The sequence below is a fragment of the Schistocerca serialis genome, chromosome 7 (assembly GCF_023864345.2).
Source record: "Schistocerca serialis cubense isolate TAMUIC-IGC-003099 chromosome 7, iqSchSeri2.2, whole genome shotgun sequence".
Lineage (NCBI taxonomy): Eukaryota > Metazoa > Arthropoda > Insecta > Orthoptera > Acrididae > Schistocerca > Schistocerca serialis.
The window spans coordinates 505,805,956-505,821,043 of NC_064644.1; the positions used below are offsets into that span (position 1 = coordinate 505,805,956).

Here is a 15,088-nt window from a genome sequence, read left to right on the forward strand (position 1 = left end):
TGCACACAGAGGCACTATCGCAAAGCTCGATGCAAAGGTTGGGAAACGGAAGGTGATAGAGCGAGGCTGGAGTGATGTCCTTAGAAAGCAAATGAAAGCCACGATGAACAGCCACCATATGAAGCCAAGGTGGTGAAGGGTTCCCAAATGTTACAGGTAATGTGAGGGTAAGCTTCTGGAGCAACAGCCGAACGCGAACTCCACGAGTTAACAGAGAAGAGGGACATGCCCCACACTGGCGATCAAAGGAGTCATTGAAGAAGGTGGCATAGGATGGATGGTCATGCATGGCAGACAATCAGCATGCATAACTACTGAGGAGAAAGTCATGGCGGTAGGACAGCAGTAGTTCGGCACATTCTGCATACAGACTCTCAACCGGGTTAGTGGAAAAGGCCCCAGTGGCCAAACGGATGCCATAATCATGGATAGCATTTAGAAAGCATAAGAGGGACAAATGTGCAGATGCAGAAACAAAGCACTTTCAGTCTAGTATCGAACGGACAAGGAACCAGTAGAAACAGAGGAGGGTGGTTCAATCTGCTCCCCAGGAAGTACCACTGAAGACATGTAGGACACTGAGGGACCGCATACAGCGGGCTGCCACATAAGACTCTTCAGAGAACTAAGAAAGTTTCCTATTGAGCAGAAGCCACAGGAATTTCATAGTTTCAATGAACAGAAGAGCAACAGAACGAAGATGTAAAGACAGTGGAAGAAACCAATTGTACCGCCATAAATTCATACAAGTGGTTCTGTCAGTGGAAAAACGAACGCCAATCCTCCATGAGTAACAACGAGCAAGACATTGCTGAAGAGCCGCTAAGTGATACAAGTCTTTGGAGAACTGCACTAGATGGCAAAATCGTCAACGAAATGGGGGCCAGAGATACCCAGCAGGAGACAGGCCATTATAGGGTTAATGGCGACAGCAAAGAGGATGGCGCTCAGGATGGAACTCTGAGGCACACTGTTTTCCTGGATAAAGGTGTCTGACAAGGCAGAACCCACACATACCATGAAAACTCTGTCTTTTAAAAACTCTTGAAGAAAACAAGGCAGTAGGTGTCGTAGGCTTTCTCCACATTGGAAAACACGATCACAGTCTGGGATTCCTGCAAAAAACTATTCACGATATGCGTGGAAAAAGTGACGAGATTATCAACTACAGAACAGCGTGTTTGAAATCCACACTGTGCAGTGATAAGTAAATTGTGAGACTCAACCCACCATACCAACTCAGCATGAATCATGTATTCCATTACCTTACAAATACAGCTGGTGAGAGAAATGGGACGGTAGCTTGGAGAAAGCTGTTTGTCCTTACCGGGCTTAGAAATGGGTATGACAGTGGTTCATGGCAGCGTATGGGAAAGATGCCCTCTGCCCCGATGCAGTTGTAGTTATGAAGCAGAAAGTGATTGCCTGCAAGAGAAAGGTTCCACAGTTCTGAATGTTAACATAGTCTGGCCCTGGGGCTGAGGACGGGGATGACGTGAAAGCGTGATTTAGCTCCCTCAATGGTGGGACTGCAGCACTTGCAATTATGAGAAGGATATTGCCTGAGCTACCTCCACTCGTTTCCGATAGAGGAAAGCAGGGTGATAGTGGGAGGAGCTCGAAATCTCTGCAAAATGGCGACCCAAGGTGTTTGAGATAGCAATAGGGTCTACAATGGCATCATCTGCTACTGCCAGGCTGGAAATTGGGAAATGGATCTTGGTACCAAATAGCCATCGGAGTTGGCCCCACATGACGGAAGAGGGGGTGGAACTGTTAAAAGAATTAATGGATAAAATCCAGCTAGCTTTCTTGCTATCCCGAAGAACATGACACTGTGCACACAACTGTTTATAATGAATGTCGTTTGCCATTGTAGGCTGACAGTTAAAAATGTGGAGAGCACGTGTCCATGTGCAAATTGCGTCGTGGCATGCCTCTGTCCACCAAGGGACTGGAACATGACATGGTAAGAAGGAAGTGCAAGAAATTGTACATTCTGCGGTAGTAAGGTTAATGTTCCTAAGATATTCTACATGGTCATCACACCCGGGGAAATAATGTTCGCTGAAGGTCACCAGAGAGGAGTAAAGCCTCCAGTCGGCCTTGATAAGCTGCTATTTAGACGTGCACGGAGCTGGCGTAGGAGTCAGCAAATGGATAGCATACAGGATATTGTCGCCTGAGTACATGTCAGAGATTAGATCACTCAAGATGATGGGCAAGCTGGAGAATGCAGAAGGATAGGTCCAAATGGGAATAGGTGTGCGAGGAGTCTGAAAGGAACGCGAGTGCTCCTGTGTTAATGCCGAGAAGGTCAGCCAAGAGGGCACCCTCTGACAGATTTTGGGATAAAGGCGATGGTGCAAATTAAAGTCACTAAGTAGCAGAAAGGGGTGAGGTAGCCACACAATAAGCTGGACGAGGTCTGCCCTGATGACATGGAATGCGGGAGGAGTGTAAACGGTACAAAGGGAAAAGGTCAAATGAGGTAGTCGGGTAGATGGGTTGACTATGAATGTTATCCCGTATGAGCAGCATGACTCCCCCATGAGATGGAATGCCATTATCGGGGGAAGATCAAAACGGACTGGGAAGAAATGCGAGAGCTCAAATCGGTTGCGGCGATGCACTTTTGCTTCCTGAAGGCAGAGAACAAGTGAACGCAGCGACTCTAAGAGCAGCCAGAAATCCTCTGTTGGATTGAAGACCACAAATGTTCCATTGGAGGAGAGTCATGATGAAGAAAAAAATGAAGGGGTGTCACCTCGGCAGCTGCCGAGTGCCTGCCTTCAAAGACTAGCTACTAGAGGATACAGAGGCAGGAGAATCCTGCTCCATTAGGTCTACAGAAATGTCAGAAGTCTGTCAGCCTGCAGTATCTAGAACAGAAAAACGGTTGGTGGTGTGCCCTGGAGACACGGAGGTCAGCTGGGTGAGGGTATCATGTAGTGACACCGTCAAAGAAGATCTTCAAGTCAGCGAAGGAGAAGACCATTTGCCATTGTTTGACTTCTTAGAACCTTTCTGGTTGGCAGAGGATGTTAGTTGGCCGGAGGGATGTAGGAAGTCTTCAGGGTAGTATTCCTTCCATTGTTTCCAGCCTGCCTGTGGTATAGCTGGAGACTTCGCCCTGAGGGGCGGACAAGACAGGGACGCTATCACAACGCAGGGAGATTTCACAACTGCGGCACTAAATTTGAGGTCGCATGTCTGCCTGGTCATGTTCTTCGTGGAGCGAGATGTAGCAAGAACAGTACTGTAGGTGCTAGATGGTAGATACCAGGGTTTCCGACCATCCAACACCTTGCGAGTGATTGGATGAGGCCCCGTTTTCCTTCACCAGGATCTCCTGGACAGCCCGCTCATCAAGATACATGGGACAATCATGGGAGGAGATGGCATGGCCACCATTGCAGTTGATGCAGTGGGGAGGAGGAGGCAGACAAATCATGAGCATCACTACCACAGGTTACACATTTGGCTGGGTGTCTACTGGACTCTTGAGTGTGGTTGTAATGATGCCAATGGTAGCAGCGCATTGGGCTTGGAACATACAGTCTGACCGTGATAACTTCATAACCTGCTTTGATCTTTTATAGATAAATCACTATCGAAAGCGAGAGAGTGCATATGGGCACAAAGGAGGCATCTTTTTTTATCACCCAATGGACTGCAATGACACCAGAGAGATATGTCTGGACTTCTGCCTCACTCAGACCATCGAGCAGCCTAGTGTAAATAACACCACAGGAAGAATTCAGCCTTCGATGGGCCTCTACACAAACAAGATAGCCATGGAGGAACAAAGCTGCAAGCAATTCTTGTGCTTGAGAATCAGAAGCAGTCTACAAAAGCGAAGTGTCATTGCATAAATGAGAGCAGGATTTCACAGGGACAGCAATTGCATCAACACCTTTCTGAATAATAAACAGATTTATTGTAGCAAAAAGACTGACCACCTTCAGCACGTGAAACCATAAGGAACTGTGTTGCAGCTGGGAGGGTCTTTGAATTATTAGCCTCATTCCATTTGGTTTTCATAGCTGCTGACTACAAAGCTGATTGGAACACCTGACAGAGGTACCAATCGGTAATTTGGGAAGGCAGCAGCTCAGGCAATCAACCCACCCTGGGCCTGACCTGTACCAGGGGGTACATGCAAACCCTACCTATCAACCCAGGGCTGGGAATTATGCGTATGTGTTACCCAATCACCAGTTATGCAGACGCGTGGCCTGGCCTTCAGGAGTACACAGGAAGGAAGAAGAAACAGAGGAACCTCAAACGCCAAAGTGGAGGAAGGATAGGACAAGGGGAACGAAGAAAAATAGAAACAAAAAACAGTGAAGAAAGACTTCTTCTGATGTCAGATACTGAATATGCAGAACACATTTCCAAAACACCCAAGACATATTTCCCAAGGGAGGGGGAAAAAGAAAATGAGGATAGACATGCAGCACTGAAGGGAAAAGATGCTGTGAAGGCTGGAGCCCTGTGGGAGCCAAGTATAAACCCATCAAAGAGCAGTGCGCCCCCAGCAGTATTGAGGGAGCGAGCTGCCAAGTAAGAGACATGAGAAGAACAGAATTTCCTATGAAACTTGAGTACCAAGAGTTTCATTGGGTCAACGAATGGAAGAAGGAATGTGCCGAGACATAGGGATGGGGGAAGAAACACACTGCGTCAAAGAAGTTCATACAGACAGTCTTGTCGGGGGGGAAAGTGGAAGCCACTGTTGATGCTCCACGAGTCATTGTTTTGTTTTATTTTGTTTTAGGGCGCAGAAAAAGTGGGGTCATACGCGCCCAACTCAGAACTATAGAACACCACAGTGGTGCACTAGGTCAAGTATATGCAACGCTGAGGGTGCCGCTGAACCATAAACCACACTCTCATAATCAGTGCAGGATTGAACAAGGGCTCTGTAGAGCTGCAGCAGCGTAGAGCAATCTGCACCCCAGTTGGTGTTGCTCAGGTAGCAGAGGGTATTGAGGTGCTGCCTGCACTTTCGCTTAAACTGATGAAGGTGAGGAAGCAGAGTCAATCGGGTGTCGAAAACCAGGCCTAAGAATCGATATGTCTCCACTACAGTGAGTGGATCACCATTAAGGTAAAGTTCTGGATCTGGATGAACGGTACAACGCCGACAGAAGTGCATAACACACGACTCTGCGGCCGAAAACTGGAAACCGTGGCTACAACCCATGACTGCATCTTGTGGATGGCTCCCTGTAGGCGATGCTCAGCAACACCAGCACTGGCGGAGCGGTATGAAATGCAGAAGTCGTTGCATACATAGAAGGTGAGACAGACGGCCCTTCAGCTGCTGCTAGACCATTAATGGCCACTAAAAATAGATACACACTCAATACAGAGCCCTGCGGGACCCCATTCTCCTGGACATGGTGGAAACTATGGGAGGCACCAACTTCGACACGTAAAGTATGAAGTGACACGGAATTCTGGATAAAAATCGGGAGTGAGCCTCTGAGGCCCCACTCGTACAATGTGGCAAGAACATGATGTCGCCAGGTCATGGCATATGCTTTTCGTAAATCAAAAAAGACGGCAACCAAGTGTTGGTGTCTGGAAAAGGCTGTTCGGATGGCAGACTCTAGGGACACAAGATCATCAGTGGTAGAGCGACACTCGCAGAACCCGCCCTGACGTGGAGCCAGTAGGCCACGCGACTCTAGGACCCAACCCAACCTCTGACACACCATACGTTCTAGCAGCTTACAAAGATCGTTGGTGAGGCTGATGGACCAATAGCTACCCACATCACGTGGGTTTTTACCAGGTTTGAGCAACGGAATGATGGAGCTCTCTCCCCACTGCGATGGGGAAAACGCCATCGCACCAGATCCAGTTGAATATGACGAGGAGATGTCGCTTGTAGTCAGGTGAGGGATTTTTAATCATCTGACTGTGGATCCGATCTGCTCAACCATCACATTGATGTTACCGTGTGGGGGAGATTCAACAGTGACAGTAAATGTGAAAGTTTCCCAGTCCGCCTTGTTTAAAGCCCATCTGGGCAGGCGTCCGTGGGCTTGACACCGGGGCAGTGACAGGAAGATGGGGAATTGGTCACTACCACACAGGTTGTCATGTGCTCTCCAGTGGATAGATGGGAGAAGTCCTGAGCTCCAAATTAATAAATCAATGGCCGAGTAACTACCATGAGCCACAATGAAATTGTGGCGGCCACAGTATTTAAGAGGCAGAGGTCGAACTGAGACAGTGAAGTTTCAAAATCTCTGCCTCGGCCAGTAAGCACGGTGCCACCCCACAAAGGGTTATGGGCATTAAAACCTCCCAAAAGTAGGAAAGGTTTCGAGTGCTGATCAATTAGTGCAGCTAACACATTCAGGGATAATGCACCATTTGGAGGAAGATTTACATTGCACACAGTTATTTCCTGTATCATCCTTATTCTGACAGTCACAGCTTCAAGAGGGGTTTGAAGGGCCACAGGTTCACTACAGACTGAATTTAGGACATAAACGAAACCCCCACCTGACACTATTACAGTCGCTAGGTACCTGTAGTATCTCATATCAGAAGAGGACAGGGGTCTGCATTGACGGGAACCAGGTTTCCTGGAGGGCAATGCAGAAAGCAGGTGTAAAGCTTAACAGTTGCCATAGGTCAGCTGGCGGCGGAAAAAACCGCCACAATTCCACTGGAGGATGACATCATCGTGATACTGGGAAGACACGGAACATTCAATGAGGCAGTTTACCCCTCAGGGTCACCTGCTGCCACCGACTTTTTGCCTGAGCAGTCAGTATCCATTGTGTCTGAGGATCCAGCAAGATCTAGGTCCTCAGCGGACCCCAGAATCTCCACCTCATCTGCAGATGCAGAGCTTTTAAGTAGCGGTGGTGTGGGTGCCACCACAATTCCCTTGGTCTTGGCGACCTTCTTTTTGGATTTTTTTCACTGCTCCTTGGGTTTCCCTGGCTAGGAGGACTTCACTGATTCAGTCTCTGGGACTGAGGATGTGTGTGAAGCCCCACGACCAGCTGCTTTTGGCTCTTCATCCACTGGCAGGTGTCATCTTTCCCACCAGCAGAAACCTGGGAAGGACCCCAAGGGATCCCTTCCTAGTGAGAGGAGCCGAAGACGACTTACGCTTCTCCCACTCAGAAGTGGGGACTGATATACCCGAGGGTTTTGCGGTGGGGGGTGGGTGGTCTTCACTGCAAGTGGCCCTGGGGCATTAGGAAATGTGATAGAAAAGCATCAGATGAAACAGGTACAACTGATTGCGATTGTGGTCCCTATGGCAGTTGCAGAAGACCATGATTTTGCTACTCTCATAAGACAGGTTATACGAGAAAAAGACAGCATTTGTTGGCAGTCAGAACTGTCAGACCAATTAAACAAGAGATAGCAGACATGAATGTCGACCACATACGTCAGTATGTAACAAAGAATTTTGAAAAGCACATTTATCTTTGGCACAAGTCCCTAACACAAGTCCAACATACCACAAAAAATGAACTCCGCCAACTCCTACTTACTTTGCCACCGCCATCTAACAAGAACTCAGCATCCATAATACACGTACAACCAACTCCTCCACCAAGTAACATGCCCTACAAAAGAATAGATGCTTGGATGACAACACACCAGTATTTTCATTGTGGGCGCCCTGGACATCTTGTGCACTATTGCAGAGAAAGACAGTGAGTGTTCAACAACTATTATGCCACAGCAACAATCCTTTTCATGTGTCAACTGCAGATTATTATAGCTGACCTGCGAGCCAAAGCTCATCACTGCAGCCTGGATGAAGTCTCTCCTCAACATGGTGTAGCCATTCCCTCTCGCCATACAGGAAAATTAAGCAAGGCAACCCCCTATCAGAGGTGAGACCAAAAGATGAAAATCCTCTATGGACAAAAGTTACCAAGCCGACAGGAAATCTCATCGACAGCCAATTAGTCTGGCCACTAGTTGACTTGAGCTTCCTGTTCTGTAATGTCGGATACTTGTTGTCATTGGCTAAAGAAGATTATGTTCCTTGATACTACAGCAAGTGCGCTGAAGGTCGCAAACGGAAATCTGTCCACCCAAGAGGAACATGAACTTTGAATTTGTAATTTTAACAGAATGTAGTCACGATATTCTAGGATGGGACTCCTTGCAGGCATCACAAGCATTCAGACTGGAAGACCAGAGCTCCAGAGTGACAGAGCTATCCCAAAAAGTACGCTTTAAGATTGCTCTGGGTGTGTTTGCTATTAATGTTATCCTGACATCTACAAGACTTGTTCCAGTCATCAATCGAGATGCACAGTTAAACTGTAAACCTTTAGTGAGTTTCGAAAGGTTACTGAGGCTCACAAAAGATCTACATGCCAGTGACGACACTAATCATTGTGGGTGGCTGAGAAGAACTTACACTGCAAGATGGCATCACTAAATGTACAGAGAAACCTTGGTCCCCTCCAGTGGCCTTTGCAAAAAAGGACAGCATATGGCATTTTTCCATTCACTACTGATGACTGAATAAAATCATTTAAGAAAGATGTCAATCCATTTCCACACATTAATTACATCCGACTGCTTGAAAGGAGCTATTTCTCAACAATGAATATGCAAACAGGTTACTAGCAAATAACAACTGGCACAAAACTGCCTTCCTAACACCTGCAGCATCTACGAGTTCAAAATAACACCCTTTGGACTATGAAATGCTTCAGCCACCTTTGAACAGATGACAGACAACCTGCTTCAACATCTTAAAAGGGTATCATGTCTTTGCTATCTGGATGACACTGCCATTCTTTCAAAGACATATGGATAACATATATGCCAACTGACAACCACGTTAAAGTTGTTCGGCCTGCAAGTCTCTCCCTGAATCCGCAAGTGACTATTGTCCAAGAAATAAAGATCTTTGTGCGCATAGTGAATGGCAATGGGACCTATCCCACTCCATAGAAAATAAGAGCAGTTACAGATTTCCTGACTCCTTGGCTCATTTACGACGTGAGATGTTTTCTTGAAATGTGCTCACAGCACTGGTGATTCATTCAGAACTTCTGTACAAAGGCATGTCCCACGCAAGAATTAATGCAGGGAGACAAGAAATTTTCTGGAAACGAGGTTCAAGAAAGATCGTTCCCTGTCCTTAAGGACTCACTATCACCATCTCCAGTTCTAGCATTGTATGAAGAGATTGCGAAAAAAGAACTTTACACCGATGTTAGCGTTATGGGATAGAAGCACTTCTCAAACAAATTCAGGATGTTTCTCAAGAGCTGAGCGCTTATATTTTCAGAGTACTTTTGGTAGTCCACGATGAATTACTCTACAACCAAGGAAGAGTACATTACCACTGTTTGTGCCATCAGATTCCAGCTGTACTTATTTGGCAAGCCATTCACTGGCATTATGGACCATCATTCTCTGTTCTGTCTGATTAGCTTGGAGGATCTGTTGGGTCTACTGGCAAAGTGGGCACTGAAGCTTCAGGTGTTTGACATCACAGTGGTATACAGAAGTGAACACAAACATGAGGACACTATGTGTCTTAAAAAATCCTCTGAAAGAATAAAGCTGAAAACCACAAAAGTGCTGAAGGAGGAACTGACTAAAAGAGAATTCCAATTAATAAATGGAGCATTGTGTAAGAGGAACTAAGATACAACAGGGCAGAAATGGCTGTTTATCTATGGCATGCTATCCTGGAGTATTTCAAAGATGCTCCAACATCTGGTTATCTGGGAGCCTCGTGAAGACAATCCAATCAGATGCAGGTATCACTAGCCATGTGTCTGCGAATAAATTAGATACTACATGAGCCACTGTAAAGAATGCCAATTAGTCAAGCACATGACAGATACCCCTGGGCCATCAGTTATGAATCCCATCTGCCTCAGGGTCATTCCAGAATACTGGAATGATCATAAAAATCAACAAATGAGAACAGATGGAAAATAGTCTGCACTGACTACCTCACCTGCTATGCTGTCAAAGCTGTGCCAATGGTGGAAGCTCCAGAAATTGCCAAGTTCCTTCTAGAAGATACCATTTTGAAGCACAGATCACCTCGTGTTATGCTCTGCAATAGCAGAAAACCTTTTCAGTCAAGACTAGCATCAAAGGTACTTTCATACTGCAATATAACCCTCAGGATAACAAGTGCCTACCATCCACAGATGAATGACCTCACAGACTGCTTTAATAAGACGCTGGCAAATATACTCTTTATGCATGTAGATGTCAAACAGAGACTGGGATACAATACTGCCCGCTGTGTCATCCATTTACAACACAGGGAAATGAAACAGTAAACGTGTCGCACCGTTGTTCTTATTCCACAGTACCAAGCCCAAAACAATGGATACACTGTTTCCACTCAAACTGTAAAATACTCAGAATGACGAAGTACATGAAACACCTGATCACAAGGAACAAAGAAGCAAGGCAGCTGGCTCACATATGGACACTGAGTGCCAAGGAGAAAGCCTGAGAACACTATAATGTCAAGCTCTAGCCAGTGACAAAGTTTGGGAATCTTGGTATTAATTTTTAGGACAGTGTGGAAAGTGGGACTATTAGAATATTACTAAAGCACTACTTTGGACCGTATTGTATCCTTTGGCACTTGTCGGAAGTCACATATGAAGTCAAAGATTATGACCCTTCATGAATAAGATGCGAGTGCTGAAACACTGTTCACATTCTCCATATTAAGCCCTACAACAGTCCAGAGGTGCAAATTAATGATGGGAGGTTCAAGAAAACTGAAGACCTACTTACCAATTGCTATGTTTCAATGGGAGGGACTACTTTTGACGCTCATCAAAGGGAAGAAGATGGAATAACACAACCAGAAGACAAGGATCTGCCAGTGATGCCATACAGAGAACCATTGTCAGTATCTATATCCAGGGTGCTGTAATCAGCTCCAATGAGAACTTCTGAAACAGCAGGTCACTATGTCACCAAGAGAGGAAACAACACTACATACTGTGGCACATTCAGTGTAGTAGTAATGCTGGCTGGCATGCTGCCAGTTGCCAGTTCAAACATAACCACCAGGAATTATTTGTTATTTAGTATTTATTTCTGGAAGGTTCCTGAAATATGTTACATTTGCATGAATACCAGCATTCTGGCACATCTTATCTTTGTATAAATAGGAGCATTCTCTAGCCAGGAGATCAGTTCTGTTCTGGCTATACATTTGTGTCAGTAATAAATGTGCTGTACTTCACTCGCGACCCTGCTTTCAGGTTTTGACAATATCGAGCAGAACCACAAACCTTGGTAGTTGTTGAAGTAAACACCAGCTTTGAAAGCCTACTTGTAGTCTACAGAAAATCACTCAAAAACTGGGATTGCTAGTATCAGTTGAGAAAACTGATTACTTCCGTGAAAACCCAAAGTATCAATAAAGCCTCCATAAATACCAGAAAATTAACATATGGCTGCAATACAGGGAGAAAATGTCTTGTTCAATCTAAGGGGAAAAAAATTGGATAAACACATAAAACAAATAATAGAGTCTACAAATTGTAAGAAATGGTTGCCAAGAGATACCAACAAATCCAACATTATAAAACCATAGTTACACCTATAAAATGAAAGAACTTATCAGTTCCTTGAAACTGACAGAATGATCACCAGAACTTGCGTAAATAAACAATATAGGTCACAGGAATTGTCTAATAAGAGATTAACCCAATCATCAGCACAAAGGAGATATATTTGTTTCTTTCACACCTGTTGGCTTTGACCTGTGACTTAAGGCTGTTGTGGTGTGTGACGAGACAATGGCGCGGAGTTTAGTTTGTGAGAATGACATGTTTGTAGATGTCGTTTTGATGTAATCGGTGGTGCTCTCTGGTGGCGTGTTTATGTGTTTAGTATTAGGTGATGTTTCTGGTTTAGTTTGTGTGTGTGGCATGTTTATAAGTGGCGTATTCTTGTGGTCGGTGGGTTCTCTCTGGTGGTGTGTTTATGGATAGTGTGTTATGTGGCGTATGGGGTTCACTGGCGTGGTAGCATTGCACGTGTGTGGTATCAGTGGCGAGTGTGCTTTCAGCAGAATATTTTTCAGTGAGTAAATAATTTTGGTTTTGTTATGTCGATGTTATTGTAGCTTTTTTTCTGTTCATCGTGTGTGAATTTTGGTAAATTGCTTTGTTTATGTCTTTGGTAGGCATGGATATGGCTGACAAGGTTAACAGTTTTTGGTTGTCGGCGATGATGGGGGGACAGTGCGTCGTCTCTAATAAAATTTCTTCAGCTATTCGGTCAGTTGGCTGAGGTCGTGAAGTGTTCAATGTTTCGTGAAGAAATGAGGCTTGCTAAAGTTCCGGCATCTGAGCAGGGACGGCTATATGTGGAGTTGTCGTAAGGATAACAGGTCAAGGGAAGTGTTCGATACCAGTGGATTTCGTGTGTAGTGGAATTTGGAAAGGTTGTGGGGTCTTGTTACTTTAGTGTTTTTTGCTGATTGGTGTAGTGGCATGTGTTTATATTTAGTTTGTCCCCACCCAAAAACCCCCAATTTCCCACACTTCTCCAATTAGTTTCATTAGGTTTTTTGTGGAAGGTGTGTGTGTTGGTTTTTCAATGTATTTTCATGTTTGTTGTCATGTCTACATAATGACGTCATAGGTGACTTTGGGGGGTCATAGTGGATGGTTGTTTCTGCCATATTTTTGACATCAAAGCAGACGGGTGGAATCGGACGCTTCCATATTTGCAAATAGTGTTTAAGGGCAGGTAGTAAGGGGGTGTCAGAAAGAAGGTAGGAACAATAGGTATGAGAAACTCCCCAAATTCTCTTATCAGTTGAGCTCAAGCTAGCAAATGCAGAGAACAAAGAAGATTAACTCTCTTTTTAAAACTAGCATATTTTCTGCAGAAATGACACACAGGAAGACTATAATGGTCTCAAACAAACTGAGGAAACCCTTAGCCAAACAAAGGTACTGGCTACACTTTTATAAAAAAAAAAAGCAGCCTTTGCAGAGAAAGCAAATGTGGACAGACTCAAGTGGCCCAATGGAACCCATAAAAGCAAGTATCTACGTGACATTTAATATGCTCTACCAAGTTAAATACATATGTAACAATGTATCAAACACCTCCATATATGAATTGATTTCCAATTTTTTTCACAGAGATTTTAGGCTAAACATTGTAAATCCATCAATAAATGATATAAAAGCAGAACATGTAACTTGCAAAGCTGGCAACTTACTTTTAAAAGAAAGGAAATAGTATTAGTTAAAAGTACATTAATTAGTGTGTGTATTGCAGAACGAGTTTTTAGGAGATTTCTATAGGATATTCTAGAATTAACACCCGGTATAACTCATGTATCATAGTTTCATGTTCTTTAAATATTGCTGTTAAGGCTAGTTTCCCCAAATGAATGATTCTACAATTCATTTGTGAGCAGATGTAAATATACAAGTGTCTTCATTTTTAAATCACAAATCACTGTAATCATGCATTCTGAAAGCTAAATGAATTAAGATGCTTCGTTAAGGGTGTGGTAAAAGTTTCCAGTGTTGACTGATCCATCTGTAGTCCAACAAACCACACATTACACATTTTCTTTAAATATAATTCTTTGAATGTGTTGTGGATATAGTTTCTCCTTCTGTGCTAACCATTGAATTTTGTATTTAAAGTTTTGTCAAAATTAAATTACAGTCCATTCACACCTCTCTCTCTCTCCTTGTTTCTTAAATATGCAGATGCGAGTAATGCCTACCCAACTTTTCCCCCCACCACACACACACACACACACACACACACACACACACACGACAATAATGGAAATTTTTGTGCAGAATGTAAGCTGTCAAGGAGGAACTTTTCCCAATTTGTTTTCACATTTTACTTCTAGGAGAGCTGTCAGTTACTAGAACTGTGATATCAAATTATTAGAGGGAAATCAGACTGTGTGCAATGTTAATGGACTTAAACAGATCTGTACAGAAATATCACTACAGAACTTTTAAATTTACACTTCTCATTACTTCATTATGTCCAGAACATGAATAGCGTTATAAGAAACAACACTGGTTCAATATAGAGCTACAGGCCAGAAGAATGTGATACCATTACCATTCATTCAACAATCACCTCCAGCTGTAGATCACCCCCATAATTTTCCATAGATTACAGTCCTGATGCTTCTTTCTACATCTGTGACATTTCTTGATTATGTCGTATTTGAGACTGTGTGGCTGGAATATTCTATACTGATAAAATATACTGTCTTTTTTGGTATAATACGTATTTCAATGCATGAATGTAGTTCAATGCGTGGCTTTTTAACATTACAATCTAACGAGCTAACAATCCGATAACACATACGGAAGCTATGCTATTAGTGTTTCCTATTTTTCCCCTACAAAAAAAATCTTATTCTTTTCTGCGACACGAATAAGAAACAAAAATATTTTCCTACGTTCTGTCATTGGTGTACAAATCAAAATCTGCCAACTTCGGCGACCCTTGTAAACGGCAAGAGTTATGTCCTTTCTTTCAAATAAAACTATTAACAATATTTCATCTGCCAGTCGACTTTGATGACAAGAAGTCAGAAGGATTTTAAAATATACTACAAGAAATCCTTTACGCCTCGTTAACTGTGTGAAAGTGATTGACGACTCACCTTTTTAGAACCTTTTCTTAAGAAAAGAACAGTGCCTGTAGCCATTGCACGGCAGTCTCAAAACGTCAAATTACGCTATTTACGTTCGTCTTACTAGCTTTGTTTACGACATAAACAACAGTTTCACAAGGCAAGACGTAACGTCAAGGACTACACGCTGTAAACAGTGTTGCCAACTCTAAAAAAACCCGAGTCGCTAGATTCAATATCAAAAGTCGCTAGAAAGTCGCTAAAACTGATTTTACTAGTGGTGCATTGAAAATTTCGTGCTGTGAATAGTGCAATAAGCCAGTGGGGGGAGGGGGTGGGTAATAAAATATTAATAAAAATTGTCTCATACGTAATTGCTATATTGTCTTAATTAAATGACGCATCGCTTGCAACAACATACATATAAAATACGCTAACGTTTAATTAAACATG

General features: G+C 43.7%; 1 protein-coding gene across 1 annotated transcript in view; it reads right to left on the reverse strand.

The window, feature by feature from the left end:
- LOC126412600 (survival motor neuron protein) overlaps nucleotides 1-14,824 on the reverse strand; it is a 148,340-nt gene extending 133,516 nt beyond the window's left edge. The window contains exon 1 of the mRNA XM_050082267.1: nucleotides 14,666-14,824. Coding sequence (XP_049938224.1) covers nucleotides 14,666-14,710 — 45 coding nt within the window. The 5' untranslated portion in view covers nucleotides 14,711-14,824. The remainder of the gene's footprint in view (nucleotides 1-14,665) is intronic.
- Nucleotides 14,825-15,088: the final 264 nt, after the last annotated feature.